The 14,504-nt window shown below is 35.9% G+C and overlaps 1 protein-coding gene across 1 annotated transcript; it reads right to left on the bottom strand.

The window, feature by feature from the left end:
• Positions 1 to 872: 872 nt before the first annotated feature.
• LOC122397318 (lipase member H) lies at positions 873 to 10,273 on the bottom strand. The gene is made up of 7 exons (XM_043396431.1): positions 10,216 to 10,273; positions 8,183 to 8,294; positions 7,126 to 7,274; positions 6,305 to 6,559; positions 5,098 to 5,289; positions 3,278 to 3,446; positions 873 to 987 (listed from the first exon to the last, which is right to left on the bottom strand). The coding sequence occupies exons 1-7, from the start codon at positions 10,271 to 10,273 to the stop codon at positions 873 to 875; spliced, it is 1,050 nt and encodes a 349-aa protein (XP_043252366.1).
• Between the last annotated feature and the right edge of the window lie 4,231 nt (positions 10,274 to 14,504).

Raw genomic sequence — 14,504 nt, 5'->3', positions numbered from 1 at the left:
TTCAATTAAAAATTTGTGATCTATGATTTCCACATTATTTTCCAAAGTTTGGACAATTTTAGTTACTATTTCTTCTTCACTATCTGAACCAAATAGTCTTGTTCTGTTCTTCCCCGTGGGTGAAATAATTTCTAAAATTTAATATTAAATTTCAAGTTTTATATTAATTAAACGTACTGGTTATTCAACTAACGCAATTGTCCAAAAACTGAGGTTAACTTGTAAATACTAATTAATTAAAATTGCCTTCATCACTGCTTTCCGACATTATCAGTAGTAAATATCTTGATTTAAGTATAAATGGAGTCAGGCCACTTTCAAACTACACGGTTCTATTATTGAACTAACTCTGAAAACTTATGTGTCAAGAATGATCGTGTTTGCTCGGAATATAAGCAACCTGAAATGCTTTACTGATAAATAACATGAAGTTGTACATGTAACCATGGTAACCGGAAAAAAATTGAAAAATGAAGTTAGGCCACTTTCAAAATAAACGGCTCAATTATACCTGACAGCAGAGAACGAGATATTCGTTGAGGGTTCAATTGTTGCACGGTGGAAGATCCAGAATTGCATTTCCAGGAAACGTCGAAAGACACGGTGGAATTTGTTACGATGAAAAAAGTGAAAGTTCTTCGATCAGGCCGATGATACAACCTAATATGCAACCGGTACGCTAATCACAAACGATGTCGCGACCAATGGGATGCGGAATTCACGGTAGGCTGAGTAGCAAAATAGTTTATTACGTAAAAACTAATTAAAAAATGTACAAAGAAATAACAGAGTCAAACACAACGTACAATGTGTATGCGACTAATTGCAGACACGCTATTCTATAATTATGTTGATTAGTTGCTTTAGTAAGCTCAATACTGGCGGTAGGACGATTGCTTCCGACTTGTCGTTCGTTGGCTTTTTACGGGAAGACCGCGGGCGTACGGTTTGTGTGCGTTTGTTGAGAGATAGTAAATGCCTCGCGCTCTGAAAATTACAATAAAATCTTCACGCCACTTGAACCGACCCACAGTGGGGCCATTGCATGCCAAACGCGGCAAAAAGTGGTTTTATACAAATATACCCACAATGAAATAATGATTCACTAATAGTTAATGGGACACATGGGCCATGATTTGGTCTGATTTTTTTTATCATTTGTCGATTTTTGATACGACTACATGATTTTGAAACGTTCAATCTTAAAATCATCCAAAATTATAATCATCGTTTATTGTTGCTTTGATTCATCAAAATAAATGATGAGTAATTGAATTAAATGTACTTAGTACGTATTTAAATTACACCAAAGTACACTTTTATATCTCCAACATTTTTTTAGTTATAACTAATTGAACATGTTCAGTTTTCATTTTATTTTTTAATTATGAATGCAGTGTGATTCAGTGTTCATTTTAGTTGCTTTTTGTAGAGTGAAGCCTTACCTTTTTTTTAAAAAAAAAATTAGCTGCTACTAGCTGCTGCTGCGAAAAATATAAAGATGATCAACTGTTTCGGTTTATAGTTACGATTCTCAAAAATACATCAAAACTAGGAAACAATGCATACATTTCATTGTTTTTGCTTCGAATGCTATAAAAGCATAAAATGATCACGAATTTGGAGCATTTGTCGTTTGACGTTCCTAACTTGTATGTTGTGAGTGATATATTTAGTGTTAAAATAATGGAATTTCCAATTGAAGTAGGTAGGTACAAATATATACATATATTTGAATTTCGCCATTTTTCTTCATCTTCTATATAGTTTGTTAATACAGTTTTCGTAGCAAAAGTTTCATTTTAATAGAGTGACATTTTTTTTTAAACCCTAAGGTTCATCAGGAGTACGTGTGTTTTTAATGATGCAGTTTTATGACATCATGACACAGCATCAAAATCATGATTTTGAAAATAAACTAGAATTTTTAGAGTCGTCCTTAATGAGCCAGGATAATTATTCTGTGTAGTACCAGAAAATTTTGAAAACAAAAATTGCAACTTTGAAGTCCCGTTTCAGGAGAAGATGGCAATTAGCGAATAGACGACACGACCTTTGCGAAGAGAAAACGAAAGAATTTATGAATCTATGAATGATTCTTCATCTGATTCTTCATTCGTAATTTAAATACGTACTAAGTACATTTAATTCAATTACTCATCATTTACTTTGAAGAATCAAAGCAACAATAAACGATGATTATAATTTTGGATGATTTTAAGATTGAACGTTTCAAAATCATGTAGTCGTATCAAAAATCGACAAATGATAAAAAAAATCAGACTAAATCATGGCCCACGTGTCCCATTAACTATTAGTGAATCATTATTTCATTGTGGGTATATTTGTATAAAACAACTTTTTGCCGCGTTTGGCATGCAATGGGCCCCACTGTGCGACCGTTAACGCGTCTTTAAGAAGCATTCGCATCATAACCCAGCTAAATGTACCGAGAAAATACTATTTTTATTTATCAAATTCATAATATATTTTATGCAGCATGAAAGAATATTTTATTTTAATAATCTGAACCACAGAAGCATAACATAAAATAATTTCTGTTTATTTTATAAATATTTCAAAAAAAAAAATTTCGAACAGAGAAAAAATAATATTTGCAAACTAAATTTAATGATTTCTTTCTAGGTACAGCTATTAGCTAAAAAAAAAATGTAAAGACATTTCACTCTATGTTATTATCATTAATTTAATAGAATGAAAAATTTTGCTTCCTGATAATAAATTAAATATTCTACATTATGACTTCTTTTATTTGTCCTATTTTGAATTTTGAATTTTTATAAATTGTAATTGGGTAAACGCTCTATCAATTGATTCCCAACAGAGCAAAAGAAATATTTCTTTACTTTCTACAACAAAATTTGCATTACTTTTACTCGAAACTTTCTAATTGGTCAACGTTCAGCCTGACGATGTGATAAAAATGCGTGACAAAAATTTGACAAACTTTTGATGGGCTCTTCTCAGATCTTATATTCAACGTTACTCTAACATTCGTCGAATGTAAACTTTAAAAGTGCAATAGGAAGAAAAACATTGTAATCGAGAAAGTATTGAAATATTTCTTCTTAAAAATCTCTTTCATATGAAAAACGTAAATGAAAATTATATGTATTAACTGTTTTGCATTAAAAATTAATGATTCGTTAAATCGACTCTTTTAAAGTAAACGTAAAATATATTGACTATTTTTTGAAATATTCTTCGAATTAACGGTTGTGGTAAAACCAGGTGGAAAATTGACGAAGCTGCTTACGTATGAGGGGCGTCTTCTCCCATAAGAATGTGCTCCTCCTGCTTGGGTTTGCACCATCCGATCAGGTAAGAAAAAAGATTTCCACAGGGGGCTGCCCAGAATCCTACTTTCGTCGTGATTGATTCTATGTAATAAGGCGTTACCTTTGTGTGGTCGCACGACAAGGTCTCTGAAGACAAAACGTTCCACTGATTTCATTCACAGTCGACCATCCGTTCCACAAAACGTTTCCTCTAATGTTAAGGTAACTGCACGTTTCATTTCACTCGCGCGTTTTCACCATTTCGAAATAAATCCTTTTTTATTAATCCTTTTTTTCGCATTAGTACGTTTTCTTTCCAAGTTTCTGTGCATCTATTATTTTTCACGAACCTTCGACGATTGTTAACAGCAGGCGTCAAGGGTTTTCGGTAAGTAATAAGATTTAAACGCGGAGTGTTCATCAAGGATTGAAATGAGATCGAAAAAATGCTACGTTTATCAGATATTAATGGTCTCATTTGTTTGGAAAAAGAAATCATCTTATGTTTATGATAGACCATGAACGAAGCGTCAAGGTAAGATGGATTAATTAGAAAAACGTCGTTTTATAATATAGTTATCATTAAGCCACTGTGATGTGTCCAAAAAGTACCACATTTTTAAATTAATTTAATTAATTATATTTTAGTTAATATATAAAAGTTATTTCGAATAACGAACACGATCGATAAATTCATTTTAACGAATTTTATATTACAACCTGAGATTTATATAAACGGTAATGTAACTTATTTATGAAATAAACACACAATAAATTATAGAGGTAAATTTAAAAATGCAGAATTTATGTAACACACTAATATAGAGTATCCCCTTGTGTAAAGTTTATTTAATATCATCCCAAATCATCCTAAATAAATAAAAAAGTATGGAAAACGTAAGGTATAAATATACCAATAACTGACCAGAGCAAATAAATAAAATAAAATAAAATAATTATTTAAAAAATAAATAAATAAAACATTTTTTAAAAATCGTTCAAATAGACACAATTACACAATGTATGGCAACTTTTAGTTGATTCCTTGCAATTTAAGGAGACATTAAGAAGATAATTACCGTGTTGAACGAATTACGAAATCTTGTGCATAATTTACAAACTTAGAAAGTACTTTTAACCTACTGCCTCGGTGTCTTAAGCTCGTCTATCGTTGGTACGTTCACCTTAAGGGGATCTTCTACTGTAAACCGTCAAAAATTTCGATTTTTTAAACCTTTTTAAACTGTTTGATTCTTCCGTTTAAATGCGTTTTTCTCAAAACTATTTTTTTCTGAATTGGCTTCCATGATATCTCAAGATTTACTCGACCGATTTGGATCAAATTTCGCGTGTACCTTCAGTACATGTGTCGCTATAGCTTGTACTAGAATAAAATCAAAATCATTATTATTTCTATGGCCTGCTAAAGTTAAAAACAAGGAAAAAAATCGATATTTCAACTTCAAAATGTTACCATTTCTTTTCTGTCCGTTTAGTACCGATTATAGAAAAATGTATAGTAATTAAGAATTATGGAAGCCATTTGAACACTTTTTCGGTACGCGATTGCATACGAGGCTCTGTCCAGCCACTAATTTTTACTATTTCTCGTTGTAAAAATTTGTGAATATTACTGAAAGAGCAATAAATATATGTACGAAACGCCGGTGCAAGAAGTTGCATAGTTTCTTTATAAAAAAATACCAAACAGAACATGAAAAAAAAACACGTTTTACAGTAGAAGACACCCTTAAAGAATTTCTCTTCCCCGGAAAGTGATCCGGAAGATCGTACTTACGGAGCAAGGATGTTTTCGCGCATCCGGGTTGGCTCGAACCCCCGTTCACGTAGAAATCCGCGTGCCCCGTTGGCCCCCATTGGCCCAAAATGCCAGCCCCGGTGTGAATCACGTCGACGAAGTGTGCATCCGTTTCGTCCAGATCCATCGAACGATTTCCATTCATGTAGAAAAATATCGTCGGATCTAGTCCTGCCCGTCGCGTACATGAAAACGTTTTATACCTTTTTATCATAATTTGCCTCCCCTGTCTAGATTTACCTACACTTTTCCAAATAACAACGCGACAAGTAGAAATATTCAACAGTTCAATGGCGTATTTGTTACTATATCGCTAAAATTAACGTCACTAAAAAACACTATATTTAGTATTTGGGACTTGGAATAAAATTTACGAGATAATTGTAATTGGCTGATTATTTGGAATTCGATATACTTCGTTTGGGTCTGAAACCTAGACATCAAGGAAAATGACAATGGAGATTATTTTTCATAAATTTTTTAATAAAATAGCAAGTTTCTCGTATATTCTCGATTACTTGTTTCGGTGATAAAATAAAATTTGAAGGAAAAGTGGCGTAGAATAGACACTAAACTGCAATATTACGATGAATTGACTTCGTTTGGGTTCGAAACGTAAATCACACCGCTAGACCTCAAGGAAAATGACAACGGAGATTATTTTTAATAAATTTTTTGATAAAATAACAAGTTTCCCGAATATTCTCGATTACTTGTTGCGTTGACAAAATAAAATTTGAAGGAAAAGTGGCGTAGAATAGACACTAAACTGCAATATTACGAAGAATTGACTTCGTTTGGGTTCGAAACGTAAATCACAACGCTATACATCAAGAAAAATGGCAGCAGTAATTATTCTTAATAGATTTTTTAATAAAATAACAAGTTTCTCGAATATTCTCGATTATTTGTTTCGGTGATAAAATAAAATTTGAAGGAAAAGTGGCGTAGAATAGACACTAAACTGCAATATTACGATGAATTGACTTCGTTTGGGTTCGAAACGTAAATCACACCGCTAGACCTCAAGGAAAATGACAACGGAGATTATTTTTAATAAATTTTTTGATAAAATAACAAGTTTCCCGAATATTCTCGATTACTTGTTGCGTTGATAAAATAAAATTTGAAGGAAAAGTGGCGTAGAATAGACACTAAACTGCAATATTATGAACAATTTAGTTACCTGTAATTCTTCCAAGTCTGTCATCTGGCAAATAATTCGCAATCAAGCCGGCTATATGCGCACCCACGCTGTACCCAAGCACGTGTATATTCTCCACCCTCGTACCCCGAGGATGATCCCTCAAGTACCTTACCAACTGAGCAATACAACGTGAACAGAAATCTGGACCCCATTGTATCTGCGATAGACAGGGCTCGCGTACCAACGCACCATAATCGACGATTATTATATTGTAATTGCCTCGCGTGAAATACGCTGAAATCGAAAGTTTCATACATCGAGACGTGAGAACGCTAGATACGCTAGCGATGAAAATTTTTAGATTCTTCGTTGCGATCGGTCTAAAAAAGATTAGTCAATTATTCCAACGATAAACATTCATTACTGTCAGGGCCTTCTTCAATCTCTAAATGAACTTGCAAGAGAACCAAAATAACAGACTTGATCCTCGAGTCAGTGCTTCTCAAAATTCATGTAAATTTTTCGATATAATTTTTTACTAACCTTTTGGTATACGAACTTTTGTTCGTTTAATAAATTTTCTAATTTTTTTGTTCAGGGAGTTTATAGTTTAGAAATTTTAATTTTAAGGGTAGAGAATGATCAATGCTATGGAAAATTTTATTTTTTAAAAATTACCTTCTCGTACTTTCGTACATTTATTCGTTCAATAAATTTTCTAATTTATTTGTTCAGAGTGTTTATATCTTAGAAACTTTAATACGATTTATCTACATTTCTTTTAATTTAAGGGTAGAGAAATAGCAACTTCAATGCTATGGAAAATTTTCAATTAGAGAATCTTATTTTCAAAAAATTACCTTTTCGTAAGTCCGGACTAGGTATCAAATTCCTCCCGCCGCCGAAACCGTGTATAATGATTTTCGTTGGATGGGATTTGTTAAATCTAGAATAATGAAGGGACTCGAACCTTCGAACGTCTAAGCGTAAAGGTTTCTTTTGCGTGTCTCTGAAAAAAGAAAAACGATTAATACCCAATGTTTATCATGGAAAGAAAGTTCGCTCCGAATACCTCTCGGGCGAGACAGCATATAAACGTCGGTAGAAAGCGAAGGGCGTCGAATTCTGATGATACGAGCCAACAGAAATACCCGATTTGTTAATTGGTTGCTCGACACTTTCAGTCGGCGGTGTTTTGCAGACAGAGAGCCAACGAGCTCGAAGAAGAAGGAAAGCGTGTACGCGAGCATCCGAGTAAAAGTATCCAAGTCATGACGAAGCTACGCGGCTATAGCTATCGGAGAAAGGTGAACCTCGAAACGAGGCCACTTTCAGTACAAGACGAAATGATCGTGATCTTGAAATCGAGAGTCTTACGTAGCGATTCTTCCTTACGACGCTCAAACTCGCCGTGAACTTTTTCGAACATCGAAGGAAAGCGAGGAGTCGCGTCAGACTGACGCAAAACTAATGGAAACTTCTCCGAAAGTCGGGGGCGTTGAACGACGAGTCGCGCGCGTAAAAGTTTACGCGATACGCCGCCATCTTGAACAATATCCAATTTCGATGTAGCAAGAAACGCGGGACAATTAAAGCGAGAATAGAAAGTGATTGGCTCCCGAATGGTTCATTTGATTATTTATTATTCACGTGTCTTTGCAAAAATTACTGTAATAATAAAACCTTAACGACTCTTGGTAGTTTTCTTATTTAACTCTGTAACCCTTTCTCACCTTTCCCTCGAAACCATTCAATTTCTTTCTCGACCATCTTTTGTACAGTGGATAGTTCTTCCATGCTTAAAATCTTTTCAATTGATAGTGAAACAATATAAAATAGTGTTACGTTATAATCGAGTTCAATTGAAAATTAAAAATTAACACTCGTTGCCTAATTTGATCAATGAAAGATACTTACCTCGTGTACAAATAAAATTCTATCTGTGGATGTGGACACTCGTAGGGTGGCTTCGCGCAGGATGTACTGTTAAACAGATCCTTGAACGTTTTGGTATCCGCCCTTACATCGTCTAAGAGCAAACGTGGATTCACAATATACTAATCGCCGTTAATTAATCGTTCAAAACTAGTGTTTTGCAAACTAGAGATCGCGACAATTAAAATAGAGTAATCTTTAACAATTTTGTGTATATAAGTTCCCAAGTTGAGAACCACTGACCCAAACCATCATATTTTTTTTCTAGAGTTCTTTTTTTACACGCCTAATTGGCTACCTGTCATCCATGATTGGCCGTATATAGCCGACGTTACACTTGCCTGTGCGGAAAATGAACCATTTGACAGTTACGAGAAGCTAAGGAAATAGGTGAAGGTCGTTCGTCTCGCAATTTGCTATGCCGATTAGCGTTTTTTGTAGCTCGACTGACCGCGCATATCCTTGCACCGATTGGGAATCAAACGACGACGCTGACTGATAAACGCATGCTTGTTTTACATCTAATTATCGTCGTACGGGACGTGTATCAACACAATCGACTCCGCGTTCGTCTTTGAAAACAAGCTTCGCGACACGTTGTATGCGTGACACGTAGTAGTACGTGTCCGTCGAGTGCCGACACGAATAACCGATCGTTACGATTTTTCCTTGCACCGCGAAATATCATTTTTTCACCTATTTGCAACAAATTTGGAAATCACGTAGTACTACGTGCTCATCTACTACATATTTTCCATAGAGACAATGATCCTGTATGAACAAAAATTAGACTGATAAATATTTTCACCTATTTGCAACGAATTTGGGAAATCACGTAGTACTACGTGCTCATCTACTACATATTTTCCATAGAGACAATGATCCTGTATGAACAAAAATTACACTGGTAAATATTTTCACCTATTTGCAACGAATTTGGGAAATACGTAGTACTACGTGTTCATGAAAAAAGATGACAAATTCGTAATTACTGTACATTTCTCCTTTCACTGAGAAACTGTTTTGTGACGTACGAAACACGTAGTACTACGTGTTCATCGAATTACTAATTACTATGTTATTTGTCACTAGTAATTAGACAAATAGATTGCCATTGATTGATTGGGAAATCAGTGAACACGTAGTACTACGTTCATTCTTCTTTATGTTATTTACATCACTTAAAATTAACATGCGAACGTTTCAGTCAATTAATACTGTACCGAATCAGGATACTATGTTACAATCGACATAAACAGGTTAGTATTTATCAAATAACTCTCTATGTTAACGTTATTATTTCTGCAAATTGTTTTCCCGCGCGCGACAAGCTAATATTATTACTAAACACTCATTCAAGTGTCCGTTTGATTTCGAAACGCGCTAAACAGCCTACTTCCGAATGATTTGCTCAGCAAATTGAAGAAAGCTGAATTACTTAAATACCGAAGATTTGAAAATGACAACTGGTACTTTCCGTATCGAAATAGATCTTTATTTCTAACGAACGGCGCTCCAAATAAACAGAAACATTGCGACAAAACCCAAACGAGAAATGCAGTGAGTGTAAAACTAGACTTCAGAAACTCTGCCCCTAAAGGAATTGAGGTTACAGAAGAGAACCTCGCTGGCACTTAAATCGACCTACACGATCGGCATTCCCATCAGTGATTTTCAAGCCCAAAGTGAAAATGATGTCCAATCTCTATACTTGTTCAATATTTCCAAAATCTATACTTCCTCCCTGAATCTATACCTTCAGCAAATGGAACTCGATAATCTCACGATTTCGACAGTTTCAAACACAGACTTCACCGTGAAACCAACACCGGAAAGACACTTTGAGAAACACCACGCGACCGGAGAACGTACGGTTTCCCTTGGATGACAGGAGAGGCCACGGAGTTCGTTTCACGGGCACTCGTGGAGCACGCTCGCGGGCCCCAAGTTCGAAGGCGGGCAAATTGAATCGTAAATGATCGAAAAGACCTAAAACCGACAGTGAGATTACTTACGGTACTGCAGAATGGCCAGAGGGACGATTAACAGGTATCTCACGACACTGACCGCCATCTCCCGCACTCCCGTGATTTGTGATATAACATTCAGGCAACGCGGTGGCGAAAAATCAGTGAAACTGCTCTTCCCGCCGCGTCTAGCGGCCGATCGCGAAATGCAAAGTTACTGGAAGGGCACCGACGTCCACGGGGGGACTTTAGAAAGTAAACGAGCTCCGTTGCTCGGACGCCGGTCGTCCCCTGTTTAGCCCACGTGTTGCGCATGTGTGCGTGCGCACGCAGCGCATAGCTCGTCGAATGGGTGCAATTATTTAGTGCACGCCGCGACCGTCCGGCTAGTTGCATCTTCGTTCGGACGTCGAGGCGCGTCGGTTTCCGGGAAAGTGTCGCGTGCGATTACGTTTGTTCGACGTTGCTAATTATCTGCTGCCTCTCCCGCGGGGACGGGCACACAGCCCCGGAGATCGAACGAAATACCGACGAGAAAGTTTCGGTTCCATAATGAGGCGCGGAGCAGGATTCTCCGCGGCTAATCGTAGCCTGTCCGACGGGAGACGATGACGAAAGAAGCGGGACCGTGCGAGTTGACGCGCTAGAATCGGGCCAACTTTATTATCTTAGCCTCGTTCGATGGAACAGATTTCGGACCAAGTTTAAAACACTTTTATATTATCAAACGTTCACAACAGTTTATGTACTCGAATAGAAATAGACGAATTTTTTACAACGTAAGAATAATAAAGTATTTTTTGTTTCGTTTTAGAACAACCAAAAATTGTACGCGACCGGAAATTAGCTGGAAACGTGTCGATTGCATTATACGAGCGTGAAAAATTATTTATGATACTACTACAGACCGGTAAATAACTGATGTATAAATTAATTTTGGGGAATCATTTCTGGGTCAGACATTATATTTTCGGTAAAGAATTTTTTTTCTCGAAAGTGCGTAGGATTTCGTAGGTATGTCTATTCACCAAAAATGATTGTAATTGACCCCTAGAAACAAAAATAATTTTTTCAGAATGATTTGAAATTTTTCAATTTCGAGGAAAAATTTCTGCACATGATCGAATTTTTTTCTCGAAAGAGCGTAGGATTTCGTGGTTATATGTATTCACCAACAATGATTGTAATTGACCCCTAGAACCAAAAATAATTTTTTCAGAATGATTTGAAATTTTTCAATTTCGAGGAAAAATTTCTGCACATGATCGAATTTTTTTCTCGAAAGAGCGTAGGATTTCGTGGTTATATGTATTCACCAACAATGATTGAAATTGACCCCTGGAACCGAAAATAATTTTTTCAGAACGATTTGAAATTTGTTTTTTTTTCGTCGAATCTCCACCTACCCCCCATCAATTTCTTTTTTAAATTTGTTTTGCATTTTTAATAAATTTGTTTGACGTTCTACGGAAATGTTATTTTATACTTTTTTGTTGGTATCCATCAGCTCTACCTCTTAAATAAATTTCAATGTAATACTTTCACTATTGTAGGAGACCATTAGAATCAACTACTTGTTCCTCGAATCCCCAAAGCTATACGAAGCGCCAGAACTCATATACAGGGTGGCTATGTATTAAATCAGATGGGCCACGAAAGTCCATAAGGTGTAAGGTCTACTCCTATACATCATCTGTGATCCTACTTACCAAAATTTGTATCAACCTTTGCTATACTTTACAGCTGTTTATGTCATACTACTAACTGCTATGTACTTTGTAATCTAAAAAAAAATAAATAAAGGCACTTTTACAAACATAAATGGAATAAATGTATAATTATAGTCACGGCTTGATACGTAAATGTAACATAATACAAAGATACAATGATTCTATCTCGGATTAGCTATTGAAATCGTGTTTTTGCAGACAGGAATGCGTGCGTCGTGTCCACGAATGAACAAAAAAAACACGAAAATAGGATACTAACGTACTCGCGCGTATCGATTTGTAATCAGGAATGCAAATGAAACATGAATTACGCTTGGTAATGCGAAATGATTACGAAAGTGAAGCATAATAATCGCAACGTAGCTGTCATCGAACGTTTAACCTGATTCTCTGAAAGAAAATTGTGACCGCTTGAAAAGATCGGCTTAGAATTTATTGTCAATGATCGGTGTTTCTTGTTTTTATTTACATAATACACTCAAAATTACAGTATAGATACATATTTTACATAATTATTGTTGTAATAATTATTAACAAACCAGACCATACCGGCATGTAACAATGATTCTTTTTCGCTCTAACTTGCAGCTACTAGTGTATATAGAACAGGCCCGCTATTTTTAAACAGTCAAAATAGATTTCTTTAAATTGCCCACCGCAGGTACAGATTACCGTTTGCCATGTTCGTATTGGAGATCATTATGAAAAGAACACCGCGTGGGTGGGAACCGTGAATCTGGAAACATTAAAGTAACAGCGAATGGACACAGAGAGTGTGTTTCACGCGGGAATCGATCATTTCTCGATACATTTTCATTTTTTTTCTTTGGTACGTAACAGCGTGCTACTATCGAAGAAATTTCAATGCTCGACACGGTTTACAGTCGCAATGATACACGCGACAGTCGAGTTGTACGTTTCTAAGATCTTCAAACTGATATTAAGCGTCAGCCATTAACGCATTACCGTCGAAACGCGTGAATACTATACGTTGGAAATGAAACACGTGGTTTGCAAAATCATGATACCTTGCCACTAAACTTTTCGCGTGCTAAGTCTACGTTATACTTTCTAAGTGCTATTTGTCGCGCGTACAACAACTATGACAGTGTAAATGTCGGATAGTTTTCCAAGAGTTCGGACAAAGAATTTTGTCTTTGACAATTCTCAAATTATTAAATAAAATACTGACGTTTGAGCGTAGATTTTGAACGAATTTTTAAGAGATACTCTTTGAGATACGGGACTGAAATTAGCTATTTTAAGGTATTGAGTAATTGAAAGAGTAAGTTTTCTAGTTTTCTTGAAACGCCAGTGAAGATTCAAATGCCACGACGATGGTAGATAAAGGCGTACCACTCGCCAGCAATGCGTTAATCGAAGGCGCCAAGCAAGAGAACGCGAATAGTATGATCGAGCGTGAATAGATCGGTAATACCTACTGAGATCGTGTACTTTGATGCACAGCACAGAAGAGCAGATTCTTTTGACTCACGCGTAATTCTAGCTCTCGAATACCCTTAACAAATACGTTATTGTCCGTTAAACAATAAATCCGATAAACATTAGTATTGTCAGTTCGATACACTAAGATCGATCAAAATTTTTATAATAATATGTATATATACGTATATATAAGTACATATGCATATGTACACACACGCGCGCGCATACACACACAACACACAGACACCCATTTCAAATACGAGCCCGCAAGTAATTACGTACGTGCGTGTAACGGAGAAACGAATCGTTGAAACGCTGCAAGAATTGCGAAGAAACTTATCCCCGTCTTGATTTTAAAATTATATTAAACGTGAGTTTGTTAACACGTTCAGTACACAATTTTTCATACCTTTTTAGGGTAATCTCAACATTTGTTCAGATTATTAAGACAATATTAGAAACATTCAATATTCCAATGGTGTACTTATTTTACGAAAGCTTAAAAGCATTAGCAAAATTTTACGGTTGACTAAGTTACTAACTTTTGAGTAGCAATTTGGTAGCTCGATTATCGTTAATTTATTCCAACTGATAGTTAAATTTTTGAAGACGTTGTTTGCAATCTCTTCGAAACGGGTTTAGAAGTTTCCAAACTCACAAAATTTTCTCAGCAATTCTCGACTCGTTTAACAATTACGATGAATGAGTTTAGCAGATATTGTCTCGTTAAATGATCCACAGCGAACGTTCTAATTACTACGGTTATTAAAATTGCTTAGGCCGAAGCATTATCTCGGCAAGGGAAACGAAATTGCTTTCAACGTATCCACCATTGTTCGGTGAATGCACGCGTCTCCGGGGTTCGTACAGTTTGCGGAACGATAAATTATTTCGCGTGACACAAAACAGTCTCCCCGACCGATCGCATACACGACGCAGGTATGTAATTTTAAAATGTCATAAACAGAGGTATAATAATAACAACGAGGTAATTGTAAGCCTACATTCGATACCTAACAACAAACCACGTGAAGCTTAGCATAGAATTTCAAGTATTCCACCGTAAAACACTCGTGCTTCGCAGAAAACAGTAATTTTCTTGAACCGACACTTTCTGTGATAAAAATAGCACGCGAACAAGCTCGAAAAATCATTCCCGTC

Source organism: Colletes gigas, unplaced genomic scaffold (assembly GCF_013123115.1).
Source record: "Colletes gigas isolate AHSC1104 unplaced genomic scaffold, ASM1312311v1 Colletes_gigas_Sc00009, whole genome shotgun sequence".
Classification (NCBI taxonomy): domain Eukaryota; kingdom Metazoa; phylum Arthropoda; class Insecta; order Hymenoptera; family Colletidae; genus Colletes; species Colletes gigas.
This window is presented reverse-complemented; position numbering and strand designations above follow the sequence as displayed.